Below are 15,393 nucleotides of genomic sequence, written 5' to 3'. Positions count from 1 at the left end.
GTGGGGGCATATCTGGCAGCACTGTGGGGGCATAACTGGCAGCACTGTGGGGGCATAACTGGCAGCACTGTGGGGGCATATCTGGCAGCACTGTGGGGGCATATCTGGCAGCACTGTGGGGGCATATCTGGCAGCACTGTGGGGGCATATCTGGCAGCACTGTGGGGGCATAACTGGCAGCACTGTGGGGGCATATCTGGCAGCACTGTGGGGGCATATCTGGCAGCACTGTGGGGGCATAACTGGCAGCACTGTGGGGGCATATCTGGCAGCACTGTGGGGGCATATCTGGCAGCACTGTGGGGGCATAACTGGCAGCACTGTGGGGGCATAACTGGCAGCACTGTGGGGGCATATCTGGCAGCACTGTGGGGGCATATCTGGCAGCACTGTGGGGGCATAACTGGCAGCACTGTGGGGGCATATCTGGCAGCACTGTGGGGGCATATCTGGCAGCACTGTGGGGGCATATCTGGCAGCACTGTGGGGGCATAACTGGCAGCACTGTGGGGGCATATCTGGCAGCACTGTGGGGGCATATCTGGCAGCACTGTGGGGGCATATCTGGCAGCACTGTGGGGGCATATCTGGCAGCACTGTGGGGGCATATCTGGCACTATGAGGGCATATCTGGCACTGAGGGCTGTGTACGGCTAGAGCTGCATTTCCCACCCTAGGCTTATACTCGAGTCAATAAGTTTTCCCAGGTTTTTGTGGTAGAATTAGGTGCCTCGGCTTATATTCGGGTCGACTTATACTCGAGTATATACGGTAATAATAATAATAATAATAATAATTTTATTTATATAGCGCTCTTTCTCCAATAGGACTCAAGGCGCTTAACAGATACATAGCATAATATAGTACAGAAAATAATGAAGTACATTTTCATAAAATACAGAAGCATGAAGATACTAAAAGGACATTATGGAAATGCTTGAGTAAACAGAAAAGTCTTGAGTCTACTTTTGAAGGATTCTATAGTTGGGGCCTCTCGCACTGTGCGGGGAAGTGAGTTCCATAGAGTCGGAGCCGCATGACTAAAAGCTCGACCCCCAGATGAATTACGGTAGATTCTAGGTACTGCTAAAAGTCCTTCATCTACAGATTGCAGTAATCGAGTGGGGCAGTATGGGGTCAGAAGCTGTTTCAGGTACCTTGGGCCTTGGTCATGTAATGCTTTGAAACTCAGTAAGCCAATCTTGAAGATGATTTGCCATCCTACAGGCAGCCAGTGAAGGGAGTAGAGGATGGGTGTTATGTGGCTAGAACGGGGCTGGTTGGTTAATAGCCTGGCAGCTGTGTTTTGCACCATCTGTAAGCGTTGCAATTCTTTTGCTGGTAGACCAAGGTAGAGGGCATTACAGCAGTCTAAACGAGATGATACAAATGCATGTATGACTTTTGGCATATCATCTGAGGGAATTAAGTGCTTGATTCTGGCTATGTTCCTCAGGTGAAAGAATGAGGATTTGATTGTGGCTGATATCTGATGTTTAAGTGTCAAGCCACCATCCAGGACAACGCCAAGATTCCGCACACGATCACTGGTCTGTAATTCTGAATCCCCGAGTGTAAGTCCAGTTGTTTGGCTATGCTGCAGTCTTGTCCTTTGATGTTGCGGTCGTATCATAAGGACCTCTGTTTTATTCGGGTTCAGTCGCAGCCAACTAGCACTCATCCACTCCTGTAGTTCAGCTAGACAGCCATTTAGGGTTGCTATTGGGTTATCAGTGCCCGGAGCAAAGGACAAGTACAGTTGTGTATCATCTGCATAGCAGTGGTAGACCAGGTCATGGCGCCTGATTATTTCGCCCAATGGGAGCATGTAAGCATGTATACTGCAAAAAGCATGGGGGATAGTATAGAACCTCGTGGGACACCACATGGCAATGGCACTGGTGGTGATGAGTATAATCCAGATGATACTCTCTGTGACCTGCCTGTGAGAAATGATTTGAACCAGTTTAGGACTGTGCCATCCAGACCACAGAAATGTATCAGTCGCTCAATCAGAAGCCCATGGTCCACGGTATCAAATGCTGCCGAGAGATCCAGAAGGATTAATATTGAACAGTCACCTCTGTCTTTTGCCATCAGAAGATCATTTAACACACACACCAGGGCTGTTTCAGTGCTATGTCTTCTCCTGAATCCTGATTGAAATGGATCATAAATATCATGGGTTGTCAGGCGGGTTTCCAGTTGATTTGCAACCACTTTCTCAATAACCTTTCCTAGGAAAGGAAGGTTTGATACCGGTCTGTAGTTGGTCATGCAGTCGGGATCTAAATTAGGTTTTTTAAAAAGCGGTCTAACAATTGCTTCCTTTAGGGGTCCAGGAAAAATGCCTGTCTGCAAAGAGCATTGAACAATTTTTGCAAAGACACGACCAATTATATCCATACAACCTATTAGAAGCTTGGTTGAGGCCGGGTCCAGATCACAGGTGGTGGGACGCAAAATCCGAGCAATTTCAGCAGTGTCCTTTACATCCACTGGGTCAAAGCTGGTCCATGTAGGCAGGTAGCTTATATTGGCAGGCTTTGTAGTTTGGCACTCCTTTGATGGCACTGTGGAGATTCCAGCCTGGATGGTGGATATTTTATCTGCAAAGAAGTTTGCAAACTCATTGCATCTTGCCTGGGAGAGGGTCTCATCAGTCTGCAGGCATGCTGGCTTGCAAAGCATCTCCACTGTGCGGAAAAGTTGAGCTGGCCTATTGTTTGCTGCTGTGATCTCATTTGACAGGAACTGTGATTTCTTACGAGTGATTGTCGATTGATATTCTTCGTTATGCTTTATTAGTTTTATTTTGTCATCCACTAGGTTAGTCTTCCTCCATCGTCTTTCCAGTCTACGCCCCCTTTTCTTGAGCTCACTAACACTGTTGTTGAACCATGGAGCTTGACGTTGTGGTTTACGAGGTCTTAAACGCACAGGGGCGATAATATCAATTGCAGCCCTATTATAATAACAGACTAGGGAACAGGGATCTTCACAGGTACCCAGTATAGCAGAGAGATCCAGATTTTCTGCAAGAGCCTGGGGAGTCATACCCCTCCTTGGACGATACCTGGTCAACTCCACAGGCAGAGATCTTATTTGAGGGGTTGCAACTGAGAACCAGAGGGAGTAGTGGTCTGACCAGATGACTGGGTTTATTTTTAGGTCAGTGACTTCTAATCCAATCTGAAAGACAAGGTCGAGAGTGTGACCACTTTTATGTGTGGCAGAGGGAATGACCTGTGTGAAGCCCAGACCATCATTGTGCACAGGAGGTCTTGGCCAAGGCATGAGAGCTCATCATCCACCCATGCATTGAAATCCCCGAGGATGAGCCATCTTTGATGTTCCAGAACCAGGCCAGCAACAGTGTCTGCAATTTCTTGTAGAAATATCTTTCCATCTCCAGGTGGCCGGTAAATGAGAAGTACTCTGAAACCTAATCCTGTCGGACTCCAGGCAGCAATGCACTCGAATGAGCGAGTAGTTTCAATAGGGTGGACCCTAAGTTTAAGTTCTTTTTTGAAGCAGATAGCCACCCCGCCACCCCTGCGGTCCAATCTTGGGTTGTGGATGACAGAGTAGTTTGTTGGTACTGCAGCCTCCAATATAGGTGCTGCATTTTCATCTAGCCAGGTCTCTGTAATACAGGCTAGATCTGCAGATTCAATAAGGTCAGCAATTGTTGCAGTCTTGTTTCTTATAGATCTGGCATTAGAAAGGACTGACCTGATTGGGCATATCAGAGGGCCTTCAGTTTTCTTTATGTTAAGTGCAGGAGCTCTGGGTATGGGGGTCACAAAGTGAGAGTTGACAGTTCTGTCCTTCCAAACACAGGGCCGTCTTTTGGGTATCACTTCTATTTGATTGTTCTTTGAGTATGGGGATGAGCAGGTGGGCAAAGGACTTAGATGGTTACCGGGGGAAAAACATTTCCGGCCTGCTCGCTTCCCACGAATGCGCCTGTGTTTTCTTTTTAAAATGCCAAGGGATTGGAGAAAAGAAGCCTTTGATGGTGTGATAGGAACTGCAGAACGTGGTGGGGGAGTGAAAGAATGAAGCTGGAGCAATACGTATACATTTGGTCATCAATGACAGATTACTATAAGTTTGAGCTGCATATGATGATGAGAGGGAGAGAAAGCAGTGGGGTTTTTTTTTTTTTGTTCTTGTTTTTTATTTTTTATTTTTTTCCTTTTTGTGTTTTGTTTTCCCCAATTCGGTATGTGATCCAAAATTATAATGGGATTATGAACAAAGTTATTGCTATAACCTATTGGGTGTATTTGAAGCAAGTAATAAATAAAATAACTGCTGATTTAGTCAATTATCCTAGGATAGGCAGTCTTTTGGAAAGGTGTTAGAAGCCAATTCCTACTGTGTAGGTGTGAAAAGTCTCAGTGTGAGAGGCCTTTGAAGTAGATTTTTTTGTGGGGGTAGTAGTGATAACATGTCCTGGAAATGGATCCTGATTTAAAACAGTGAGCCTTCAGCAATTCAGAGCCTGAATATACTGATATTAGTAGATTAATGCAATAAGTCAGTTATTTGTTGCTCAGAGAACAGAGGTGGATGATGTCTAAGTGAGGGGCTGGATGTAGCCAAAGATAGGTTGTAATCCACAGTACCTAGGCCCTCATTCCGAGTCGTTCGCTCGGTATTTTTCATCGCATCGCAGTGAAATTCCGCTTAGTACGCATGCGCAATATTCGCACTGCGACTGCGCCAAGTAATTTTACAATGGAGATAGTATATTTACTCACTGCTTTTTCATCGCTCCGGCGATCGTAGTGTGATTGACAGGAAATGGGTGTTACTGGGCGGAAACAGGCCGTTTTATGGGCGTGCGGGAAAAAACGCTACCGTTTCCGGAAAAAACGCAGGAGTGGCCGGGGAAACGGAGGAGTGTCTGGGCGAACGCTGGGTGTGTTTGTGACGTCAAACCAGGAACGACAAGCACTGAACTGATCGCAGATGCCGAGTAAGTGTGGAGCTACTCTGAAACTGCTAAGTAGTTTGTAATCGCAATATTGCGAATACATCGTTCGCAATTTTAAGATGCTAAGATACACTCCCAGTAGGCGGCGGCTTAGCGTGAGCAACTCTGCTAAAATCGCCTTGCGAACGATCAACTCGGAATGAGGGCCCTTATCTGGGTAATGTCCAATGCAGAGTACAGCAGCTGCTAAACTGAAGGATTTCTCAGTGAAATATGCAGAGGAATCAGTCCAGGATTCAATCCAGTGTGTATCTCAGCGCAGGAATGCAATCCGTTGGTTTTGATGAAATGTCCGCATAGAGTAGTACAAGTTAAAGGTAAGTCCTTGGATATTTATGATGATTCATAGGTCAGTTGTGGTGAATTTAAGCTGTTTTATGGAGATGATCAGGAGCATACAAAAGGTGAGGCAGCCATCTTGGGCGCCAATGCCCCACTGTGCCAGATATACATTGCCCCACTGTGCCAGATATGCATTGCCCCACTGTGCCAGATACACAATGCCCCACTGTGCCAGATGCACAATGCCCCACTGTGCCAGATACACAATGCCCCGCTGTGCCAGATATACATTGCCATACTGTGCCAGATATACAATGCCCCACTGTGCCAGATACACTGAGCACATTGAGCGTCAGGAGAGGTGCTGAACTGCGCTCTCCTCCCCTCACATAGCAGCCGCTGCAGCACAGGCCGCCGGGCCGGATAAAGAGGCTGTGCGGGCCTGATCAGGCCCGCGGGCCGGTCGTTCCCAACCCCTGACCTAGACACTGCACAAATTCACTCCTCTAATGAGCCCCCATGTCATCATTAAAGGAGCATTAAAGGAAAATCCAGATGCATGACACATGTAAATACATATATTGCACACCCTTAAAAATACTCAGGGCTGCAGGTGAAAATCTCAGTACCAGCTGCATCTCCAATGGGCAGCTTTACATGGTTTGCTCATGAGTTACTAGCCCCAAGCATCTTTTTGTGTAAATGCCTGAAGTAAAATCTGCAAATATAAGTTTTGTGATCAATGTGTACAATACAAAATATTCATCACAATATTAGATGGCACTACTGTCTTTGTAAAATATGTTCATCAATAAGAGACATCCATGCGAGTGAAGTCACGGCAAACTCTAGCAAAATAGGATTTTAATTACCTACCGGTAAATCCTTTTCTCGTAGTCCGTAGAGGATGCTGGGGTCCATATTTGTACCATGGGGTATAGACGGGTCCACCAGGAGCCATTGGCACTTTAAGGGGTATATTCAATTGAAGTCGAAAACTGCCGTCTGTCGAAAAGACAGAAGTTTCGACTTTTTAAGGTCGAATCCTGATTCGACCTATTCAATATTTAGCAAAATTTTTCGACAAGTCGATAAATTCGACTTGTCGAAAAGCACGTAGATTGGCGAAATAGCTGCCGATCCACGTGTTTATGTAGAAAACGGGCCACTTTTCGACCATCTCAGTCCGACATCAAAATGAGACGGGGGGCAGCCGACGGGCATACAGGGAGATCAGCGTTACAGTAGCGCTGCAGATGGATGTCACTCAGCCGCCCGACCTCACGGCAGCTTCCACCCGGCTCCAGCACGCTGCTGGATTTGAGCGTAGCATCCACTTTGCGATCTGCCGGGTCCTCCAACGCGGTAGATCCCGGGACTGGTAAGACCACCTGGTTTGACAGCCTGGAGACAGAGGCGTCAACTATAGGCGGAGACTCCCAATTATTTCTATCGTCTTCCGCAAAGGGAAAAGTAACCAGGACCCTTTTAGGGATCTGGAATATTTTCTCCTGGCTTTCCCAGGCTTTTTTCAAATATAGCATTTAATTCCTTAGATGCCGGGAAGGTGAAGGAGGCTTTCTTACTGTCCGTGAAAAAGGCCTCCTCAACCAGCTCAGGAGGTGTGTCAGAAATATGTAACACATATTTGGCAAGAGCACGTTTGTGAGAATGTACTGCAGGGGGCCCCGAGGGAGCAGTATCAGACCATACTGCCATAGAGGATTGCAATACCTGAGTTGCATGCTCAGTCCTTGCAACCCTTTCAGAAATCTGAGAAAAAGTCCCCCTAAGAGAGGCTAACCACTCCGGTTCTCTAGCTGGGATCTGCGCCACAACAGTGCAATCCTGATTACATGGGACGGGATCTTCCTGAGAAGATAAATCCTCTGCAACATATGAGACAGAGTCTCTAGGCATGTTTGCTTGTACACCCCACATACACACAGGGTATAGGGCAGACAGAGCTCCCCCCCCCCCCCCCCCCCTCAAGAATGGCAGAGAGACACAGAGATTGAGCGCTATATAGGTAAAGGGAGACCTGTAACCAGCGCTGGCTGTGTCCCTTAATAGGTGACACAGTCTTACACAGCCTCCCCTCCCTTCTACACCCCCCTGGTACCGTACAAATAGCTGGAGGTGCTCTGGAGGGACTGCTCTTCCACTGGCAGCGTGTCTGCAGGCAGGAAAATGGCGCTGAATGCTGCTGGGTCCGCTCTGAGGAGAAGCTCCACCCCCATAATGGCGCTGTCTTCCCGCTCTTCCAAGATTATACTGGCCTGAGGATTTTGTACTGGCTGAGATCCGCAGACCCATTTCTACTCAGTGTAGGGTTAAGGCGCCGGCTCAGGGCGCCCCTCACAGCGCCGCACCTAAGTATCGCTGAGCCCCCGGAGCGCAGTTAGTACTGCGCTCCTACCCTCTAGCCGCCATCTTCACACCGACCCCCCCGCTTGCTAGGGGTGTCGGTGACTCACTCGCCACAAACTTCAGCTCTGCAAGGGGGTGGCGGCATGCTGCTGGGGTGAGCGATCCCCTGCGACGGGGAGTGATCTATCCCCTCTGGAGCTCAGTGTCCAGTCAGTGGCGACAGTGGCTCAGACCCCGCAGGGCGGACACTGTTCCCCCCCTCAGTCCCTCGATGCAGGGAGGCTGTTGCCAGCAGGGCCGCCATCAAGGGGGTGCCCTGTGTACAGTTGTCCCGGGCCCGGCCACTCTGACAGAGTGGAGGGCCCAGGCTGCACACACAATATTCCCCCAGCGGCAGCCGCCACTGCAGACAGTGAGTCACAGTGACTCACTGTCTACAGCAGCTGCGGCCAGCAAGCGGCTCGATCCGCTCCCGGCCACCGCTGCCCGGCGCGCACTGACGTCTCCGGCGGCAGTGAAGTCTATCTTAAATTTGGCGCCGGCCCGTGAGCCAATCAGAGCTTGCGGACCGGCAGCTGAGGCTCCTGATTGGCTGCTGGACCGCGAGGTCTGATTGGCTCACGGGCCGGCGCCAAATTTAAGATAGACACCGCCGTTGGAGACGGAGGGGTAGGAGAGGCGCACGCTGCGCTCTCCTCCCCTTAGGGTTCTTACAGAAGCAGCCAGCAGGTGAGAAGCCTAGGGGTGGAGGCACTGTGGGGGCATGTGTATCAGCACTGGTGGTAAATCTGGCACTGTGGGAGGCAAGGTGGGGGCATGTGTATCAGCATTGGGGGCATATCTGGCACTGTGGGGGCATGTCTAGTATCAGCACTGGGGGCATATCTGGCACTGTGGGGGCATGTGTATCTGCACTGGGGGCATTTCTGTATCTGGCACTGGGGGCATATCTGGCACTGTGGGGGCATTTCTGTATCTGGCACAGTGAGGCAATGTCTATCTGGCACAGTGGGGCAATGTATATCTGGCACTGTGGGGCAATGTAAATCTGGCACTGGGGGCAATGTGTATCTGGCACTGTGGGGCAATGTGTATCTGGCACTGTGGGGCAATGTGTATCTGGCACTGTAGGGCAATGTGTATCTGGCACTCTGGGGGCATTTGTGTATCTGGCACTGGGGGCAATGTATATCTGGCACTGTGGGGCAATGTATATCTGGCACTGTGGGGCAATGTGTATCTGGCAGTCTGGGGGCATTTGTGTATCTGGCACTGTGGGGCAATGTATATCTGGCACTGTGGGGCAATGCATATCTGGCACTGTGGGGCAATGTATATCTGGCACTGTGGGGCAATGTATATCTGGCACTTTGGGGCAACGTGTATCTGGCACTATTGGGGTCATGTGTATCTGCCCCTCCCCCCATATGTGTATCACGCCCCCATTTTCATTGGCCACGCCCCATGTGGCATTTGGCCACACCTATTTTTTGGCGCGCGCGCTGACACAGTGCCTGTAAGAAATTTTTTCTACTTGATGGGGGGCCCTGCCTATTTTTTTCAGTCCCGGGCCCCACAATTTCTGGTGGCAGCCCTGGTTGCCAGCAGCCTCCTTGTAAAATAAAAAACTCTAAAATAAACTTTTACTAAGAAAGCTCTGTAGAGCTCCCCTAGCTGTGACCGGCTCCTCCGGGCACATTTTCTAAACTGAGTCTGGTAGGAGGGGCATAGAGGGAGGAGCCAGCCCACACTGTTAAACTCTTAAAGTGCCAATGGCTCTTGGTGGACCCGTCTATACCACATGGTACTAATATGGACCCCAGCATCCTCTAGGATGTAAGAGAAATATATGTATGTATATATATATATATATATATATTTATAGATAGTGAGTCGCACACACTTATTTGTCAATAGTCGGGTGCAGGGTCATAAATAGACAATGTATATACATAAATACACACACACACAGACACACACACACACACACACACACACACACACACACACACCTAGTTGTACATACACAACTTGTTTATTATTTATTTTTACATTTATTTACACTGCATATGAGATGTTAAAGCTGCACTACTGCCTATAAAAGTTTCTCCAGCCAAAGTCCTGGGACTTCTGCGTACAACTAATTTCCCAAGGCTCTGCTGGTTCTGTACTACAAATCTGTCAAGTTATTTTTGTAGACCATCTTAAAATGGTGGCCTGAGAAATCTACTCATTAGTGTTTTATTTTTTTAAATTTTTTTATGGAACTTATCTTGTTACTCATTATATGCAATGACAAGAGGTGATGCTGCCTGTTGGCTACAGAAACATCTATTTGGGTGAATCGATTAAAAAGGACCACATCCATGGCCACATCTGACTGTAGGATTAGCATTTTGGGGTTCCAGGTCTCAGAATTGGTGGCACTGCCAGAACCCGTTTAGTACTAAACTGTATTACTTCTACATTAGGAGAAAGACTTACAAAGAACCTGCGTCCACGTTGGGTCCACGGATATAGAAAGGCACGCGGATGTCAAACTCATATGGCATGGACTTTCCCTTCACCAGCCCGAACTGGCCAATGTGGTATCCATGATCAGCTGTGTAAATTATATACGTGTTGTCCAGCTCATCCGTCTCTACTAGCATATTATAGATCTGTAGACACGACAGCAGAAACAACATGATTTTGCGTCATCTGGTCGAACAATAGAGCAAAATAAGCCAGAACACAGAGCTAAATGTATCTTAGCGTATAATTCAGGGGACATTAAACAACTACTTAAAGTTAACATGCTATACAGTATAGACATTTCAATTTAAACTGCCCTGAATCTTCCTAAATAAAGGATCCACGATGTATGGAGCAAGAAAATGGAAATTATTTATACGGATGTAAAATTCTGTGATACACCTGTTGTGAAGATGCTAGTCTTCATAGTGGGATTTTGGTGAAAATGTCCACTTGAGACGATATTGTTAAAATATTGTTGACCTGGAAGCTACATTACCATTAGGATATACACAGATTATTAGCTTCAAATATAGTGTAGTGACCTATAATTAATGCCACAAAAATAAAATTCCATATTAACAGCTTTCTCCATGTTTAGATTGAGTGTTACCCAGACTTCCAGTTCCACATCCACTGAAGATAAAAAGTAAAAAAAAAAAAAAAAATAGTGAAACAAAATTATAAAGCAATCAGGCATTTAGATAAAATAATTTTTAAATAAATATAGCATTTTGTCAGTGTCCTGCCCATTATTGCTGTCCTGAGATGGTGCTAGCAATTAGGGGACTGCGACGGTATGTGTCTAACTCAATCCCTCTCAAATAGGCTTTCCCTGGCTTTGCATGTCATAGTTTTCTCCAGAGTAACCCTATGAAGAGTTTCTCTGGCAGGTTATTTCTTTAATAAACAGGGAGAAGCCCGAACACTAAAGACCTTTAGGGGCGGATTTATCACCATCTGCATCTGAAGATGCGGATGGGATGTGATAAAATCATCCCAATCCGCAATGAGATACATCAATGAATCAATTGTCACATGCAGGGACACAGCTTGCGAGAAAGTTCTGTTCCTGCGATTCCACTCCGCAGCATTATCGGGGGTCAACCCTTCCCCCCTGTCTCGACTATTCCCCCGCTGATCATACTCACCCACCCAGGGACCAGTGATCAGCACTACTGGAGGGCTGCCAGTCATCGTGGATCCTGCTTTGCAGCATCACAGGATCAGCAGCCCTTACTGGAGCACCTATCCCCGGTCCCTGGGTAGGTGAAAGCTGTGCAAGAGTACAGGATCCGCAGTGAGCCCTCTGATAACGCAGTCTCAGGACAGTGTTATTATTAACGGGCTCACTGCTGTATTTTTTTACTAATTTTTTTTTTTTTTTTAAGTAAATTTGGTCATATCGCATTTCCCATTATAAGTATGGGAAATGTGATTTTGGTTACTAAAGAAAAAAAAAGTGAATTAAAGGGTTTGGAGCAGTTTTACACGAAAACTACTCCAAAAGCCTTTTAATACATTCAAGTGATACTAAAATAATGTGAAAAGGGTGTGAAAATAAGAATTTACTTACCGATAATTCTATTTCTCTTAGTCCGTAGTGGATGCTGGGACTTCCGTAAGGACCATGGGGAATAGCGGCTCCGCAGGAGACTGGGCACAAAGTAAAAGCTTTAGGACTAGCTGGTGTGCACTGGCTCCTCCCCCTATGACCCTCCTCCAAGCCTCAGTTAGGATACTGTGCCCGGACGAGCGTACACAATAAGGAAGGATTTTGAATCCCGGGTAAGACTCATACCAGCCACACCAATCACACCGTACAACCTGTGATCTGAACCCAGTTAACAGTATGATAAAACTTAGGAGCCTCTAAAAAGATGGCTCACAACAATAAACAACCCGATTTTTTGTAACAATAACTATATACAAGTATTGCAGACAATCCGCACTTGGGATGGGCGCCCAGCATCCACTACGGACTACGAGAAATAGAATTATCGGTAAGTAAATTCTTATTTTCTCTGACGTCCTAGTGGATGCTGGGACTTCCGTAAGGACCATGGGGATTATACCAAAACTCCCAAACGGGCGGGAGAGTGCGGATGACTCTGCAGCACCGAATGAGAGAACTCCAGGTCCTCCTCAGCCAGGGTATCGAATTTGTAAAATTTTGCAAACGTGTTTGCCCCTGACCAAGTAGCTTCTCGGCAAAGTTGTAAAGCCGAGACCCCTCGGGCAGCCGCCCAAGATGAGCCCACTTTCCTTGTGGAATGGGCTTTAACAGATTTTGGCTGTGGCAGTCCTGCCACAGAATGTGCAAGCTGAATTGTACTACAAATCCAACGAGCAATCGTCTGCTTAGAAGCAGGAGCACCCAGCTTGTTGGGTGCATACAGGATAAACAGCGAGTCAGATTTTCTGACTCCAGCCGTCCTGGAAACATATATTTTCAGGGCCCTGACTACGTCCAGTAACTTGGAGTCCTCCAAGTCCCTAGTAGCCGCAGGTACCACAATAGGTTGGTTCATGTGAACCGCTGAAACCACCTTAGGGAGAAATTGAGGACGAGTCCTCAATTCTGCCCTGTCTGAATGAAAAATTAGGTAAGGGCTTTTATATGATAAAGCCGCCAATTCTGAGACACGCCTGGCTGAAGCCAGGGCTAACAGCATTACCACTTTCCATGTGAGATATTTCAAGTCCACAGTGGTGAGTGGTTCAAACCAATGTGATTTTAGGAACCCTAAAACTACATTGAGATCCCAAGGTGCCACTGGTGGCACAAAAGGAGGCTGTATATGCAGTACCCCCTTGACAAACGTCTGAACTTCAGGCACTGAAGCCAGTTCTTTCTGGAAGAAGATCGACAGGGACGAAATTTGAACCTTAATGGATCCTAATTTTAGGCCCATAGACAGTCCTGCTTGCAGGAAATGTAAGAAACGACCCAGTTGAAATTCCTCTGTGGGGGCCTTCTTGGCCTCACACCACGCAACATATTTTCGCCAAATGCGGTGATAATGTTTCGCGGTTACATCCTTCCTGGCTTTGATCAGGGTAGGGATGACTTCATCTGGAATGCCTTTTTCCATCAGGATCCGGCGTTCAACCGCCATGCCGTCAACGCAGCCGCAGTAAGTCTTGGAACAGACAAGGTCCCTGCTGGAGCAGGTCCTTTCTTAGAGGTAGAGGCCACGGATCCTCCGTGAGCATCTCTTGCAGTTCCGGGTACCAAGTTCTTCTTGGCCAATCCGGAGCCACGAGTATAGTTCTTACTCCTCTCTTTCTTATGATTCTCAGTACTTTTGGTATGAGAGGCAGAGGAGGGAACACATACACCGACTGGTACACCCACGGTGTTACCAGAGCATCCACCGCTATTGCCTGAGGGTCCCTTGACCTTGCGCAATATCTGTCCAGTTTTTTGTTGAGACGGGACGCCATCATGTCCACCTTTGGTTTTTCCCAACGGTTTACAATCAGTTGGAAGACTTCTGGGTGAAGTCCCCACTCCCCCGGGTGGAGGTCGTGTCTGCTGAGGAAGTCTGCTTCCCAGTTGTCCACTCCCGGAATGAACACTGCTGACAGTGCTACCACATGATTTTCCGCCCAGCGGAGAATCCTTGCAGCTTCTGCCATTGCCCTCCTGCTTCTTGTGCCGCCCTGTCTGTTTACGTGGGCGACTGCCGTGATGTTGTCCGATTGGATCAATACCGACTGACCCTGAAGCAGAGGCCTTGCTTGACTTAGTGCATTGTAAATGGCCCTTAGTTCCAGGATATTTATGTGAAGAGACGTTTCCATGCTTGACCACAAGCCCTGGAAATTTCTTCCCTGTGTGATTTGTCCAGCAGATCCCACTGAAACGTTCTTGCATGGAATCTTCCGAATGGAATCGCTTCGTAAGAAGCCACCATTTTTCCCAGGACTCTCGTGCATTGATGCACTGACACCTGGCCTGGTTTTAGGAGGTTCCTGACTAGCTCGGATAACTCCCTGGCCTTCTCCTCCGGGAGAAACACCTTTTTCTGGACTGTGTCCAGAATCATCCCCAGGAACAGTAGACGTGTTGTTGGAATCAGCTGTGATTTTGGGATATTTAGAATCCACCCGTGCTGACGTAACACTACCTGAGACAGTGCTACTCCGAACTCTAACTGTTCCCTGGACCTTGCCCTTATCAGGAGATCATCCAAGTAAGGGATAATTAAGACGCCTTTTCTTCGAAGAAGAATCATCATTTCGGCCATTACCTTGGTAAAGACCCGTGGTGCCGTGGACAATCCAAACGGCAGCGTCTGAAACTGATAATGACAGTCTTGTACCACAAACCTGAGGTACCCTTGGTGAGAAGGGAAGATTGGGACATGGAGATAAGCATCTTTGATGTCCAGAGATACCATATAGTCCCCTTCTTCCAGATTCGCTATCACTGCTCTGAGTGATTCCATCTTGAACTTGAACCTTTTTATGTAAGTGTTCAAGGATTTTAGATTTAAAATTGGTCTCACCGAGCCGTCCGGCTTCGGTACCACAAACAGCGTGGAATAATACCCCTTTCCCTGTTGTAGGAGGGGTACCTTGATTATCACCTGCTGGGAATACAGCTTGTGAATAGCTTCCAATACTGCCTGCCTGTCGGAGGGAGACGTTGGTAGAGCAGACTTCAGGAATCTTCGAGGGGGAGACATCTCGAATTCCAATTTGTACCCCTGTGATACTACCTGCAGGATCCAGGGGTCCACTTGCGAGTGAGCCCACTGCGCGTTGAAATTTTTGAGACGGGCCCCCACCGTGCCTGAGTCCGCTTGTAAAGCCCCAGCGTCATGCTGAAGACTTGGCAGTAGCGGGGGAGGGCTTCTGCTCCTGGGAAGAGGCTGCCTGGTGCAGTCTTTTTCCTCTTCCTCTGCCCCGGGGCAGAAATGATTGGCCTTTTGCCCGCTTGTTCTTATGGGAATGAAAGGACTGAGTTTGAAAAGACGGTGTCTTTTTCTGCTGAGAGGTGACCTGGGGTAAAAAGGTGGACTTTACAGCCGTTGCCGTGGCCACCAGGTCTGATAGACCGACCCCAAATAACTCCTCCCTGCATCACCTGACCACTGTCGCGTCCATAACGCCCTTCTGGCAGAAATGGACATCGCACTCACTCTTGATGCCAGGGTGCAAATATCCCTCTGTGCATCACGCATATATAGTAATGCATCCTTTAAATGCTCTAT

The 15,393-nt window shown here is 47.8% G+C and overlaps 1 protein-coding gene across 9 annotated transcripts in view; it reads right to left on the bottom strand.

Moving 5' to 3' along the window:
* Positions 1–15,393, bottom strand: part of SULF2 (sulfatase 2) — a 663,681-nt gene that overhangs the window by 80,483 nt on the left and 567,805 nt on the right. For all 9 annotated transcript variants that reach the window (XM_063958903.1, XM_063958897.1, XM_063958899.1 and 6 more), the window contains one exon: positions 10,142–10,317. In XM_063958903.1, coding sequence (XP_063814973.1) covers positions 10,142–10,317 — 176 coding nt within the window. The remainder of the gene's footprint in view (positions 1–10,141; positions 10,318–15,393) is intronic.

This window comes from Pseudophryne corroboree, chromosome 3 (genome assembly GCF_028390025.1).
Source record: "Pseudophryne corroboree isolate aPseCor3 chromosome 3, aPseCor3.hap2, whole genome shotgun sequence".
NCBI lineage: Eukaryota > Metazoa > Chordata > Amphibia > Anura > Myobatrachidae > Pseudophryne > Pseudophryne corroboree.
This window is presented reverse-complemented; position numbering and strand designations above follow the sequence as displayed.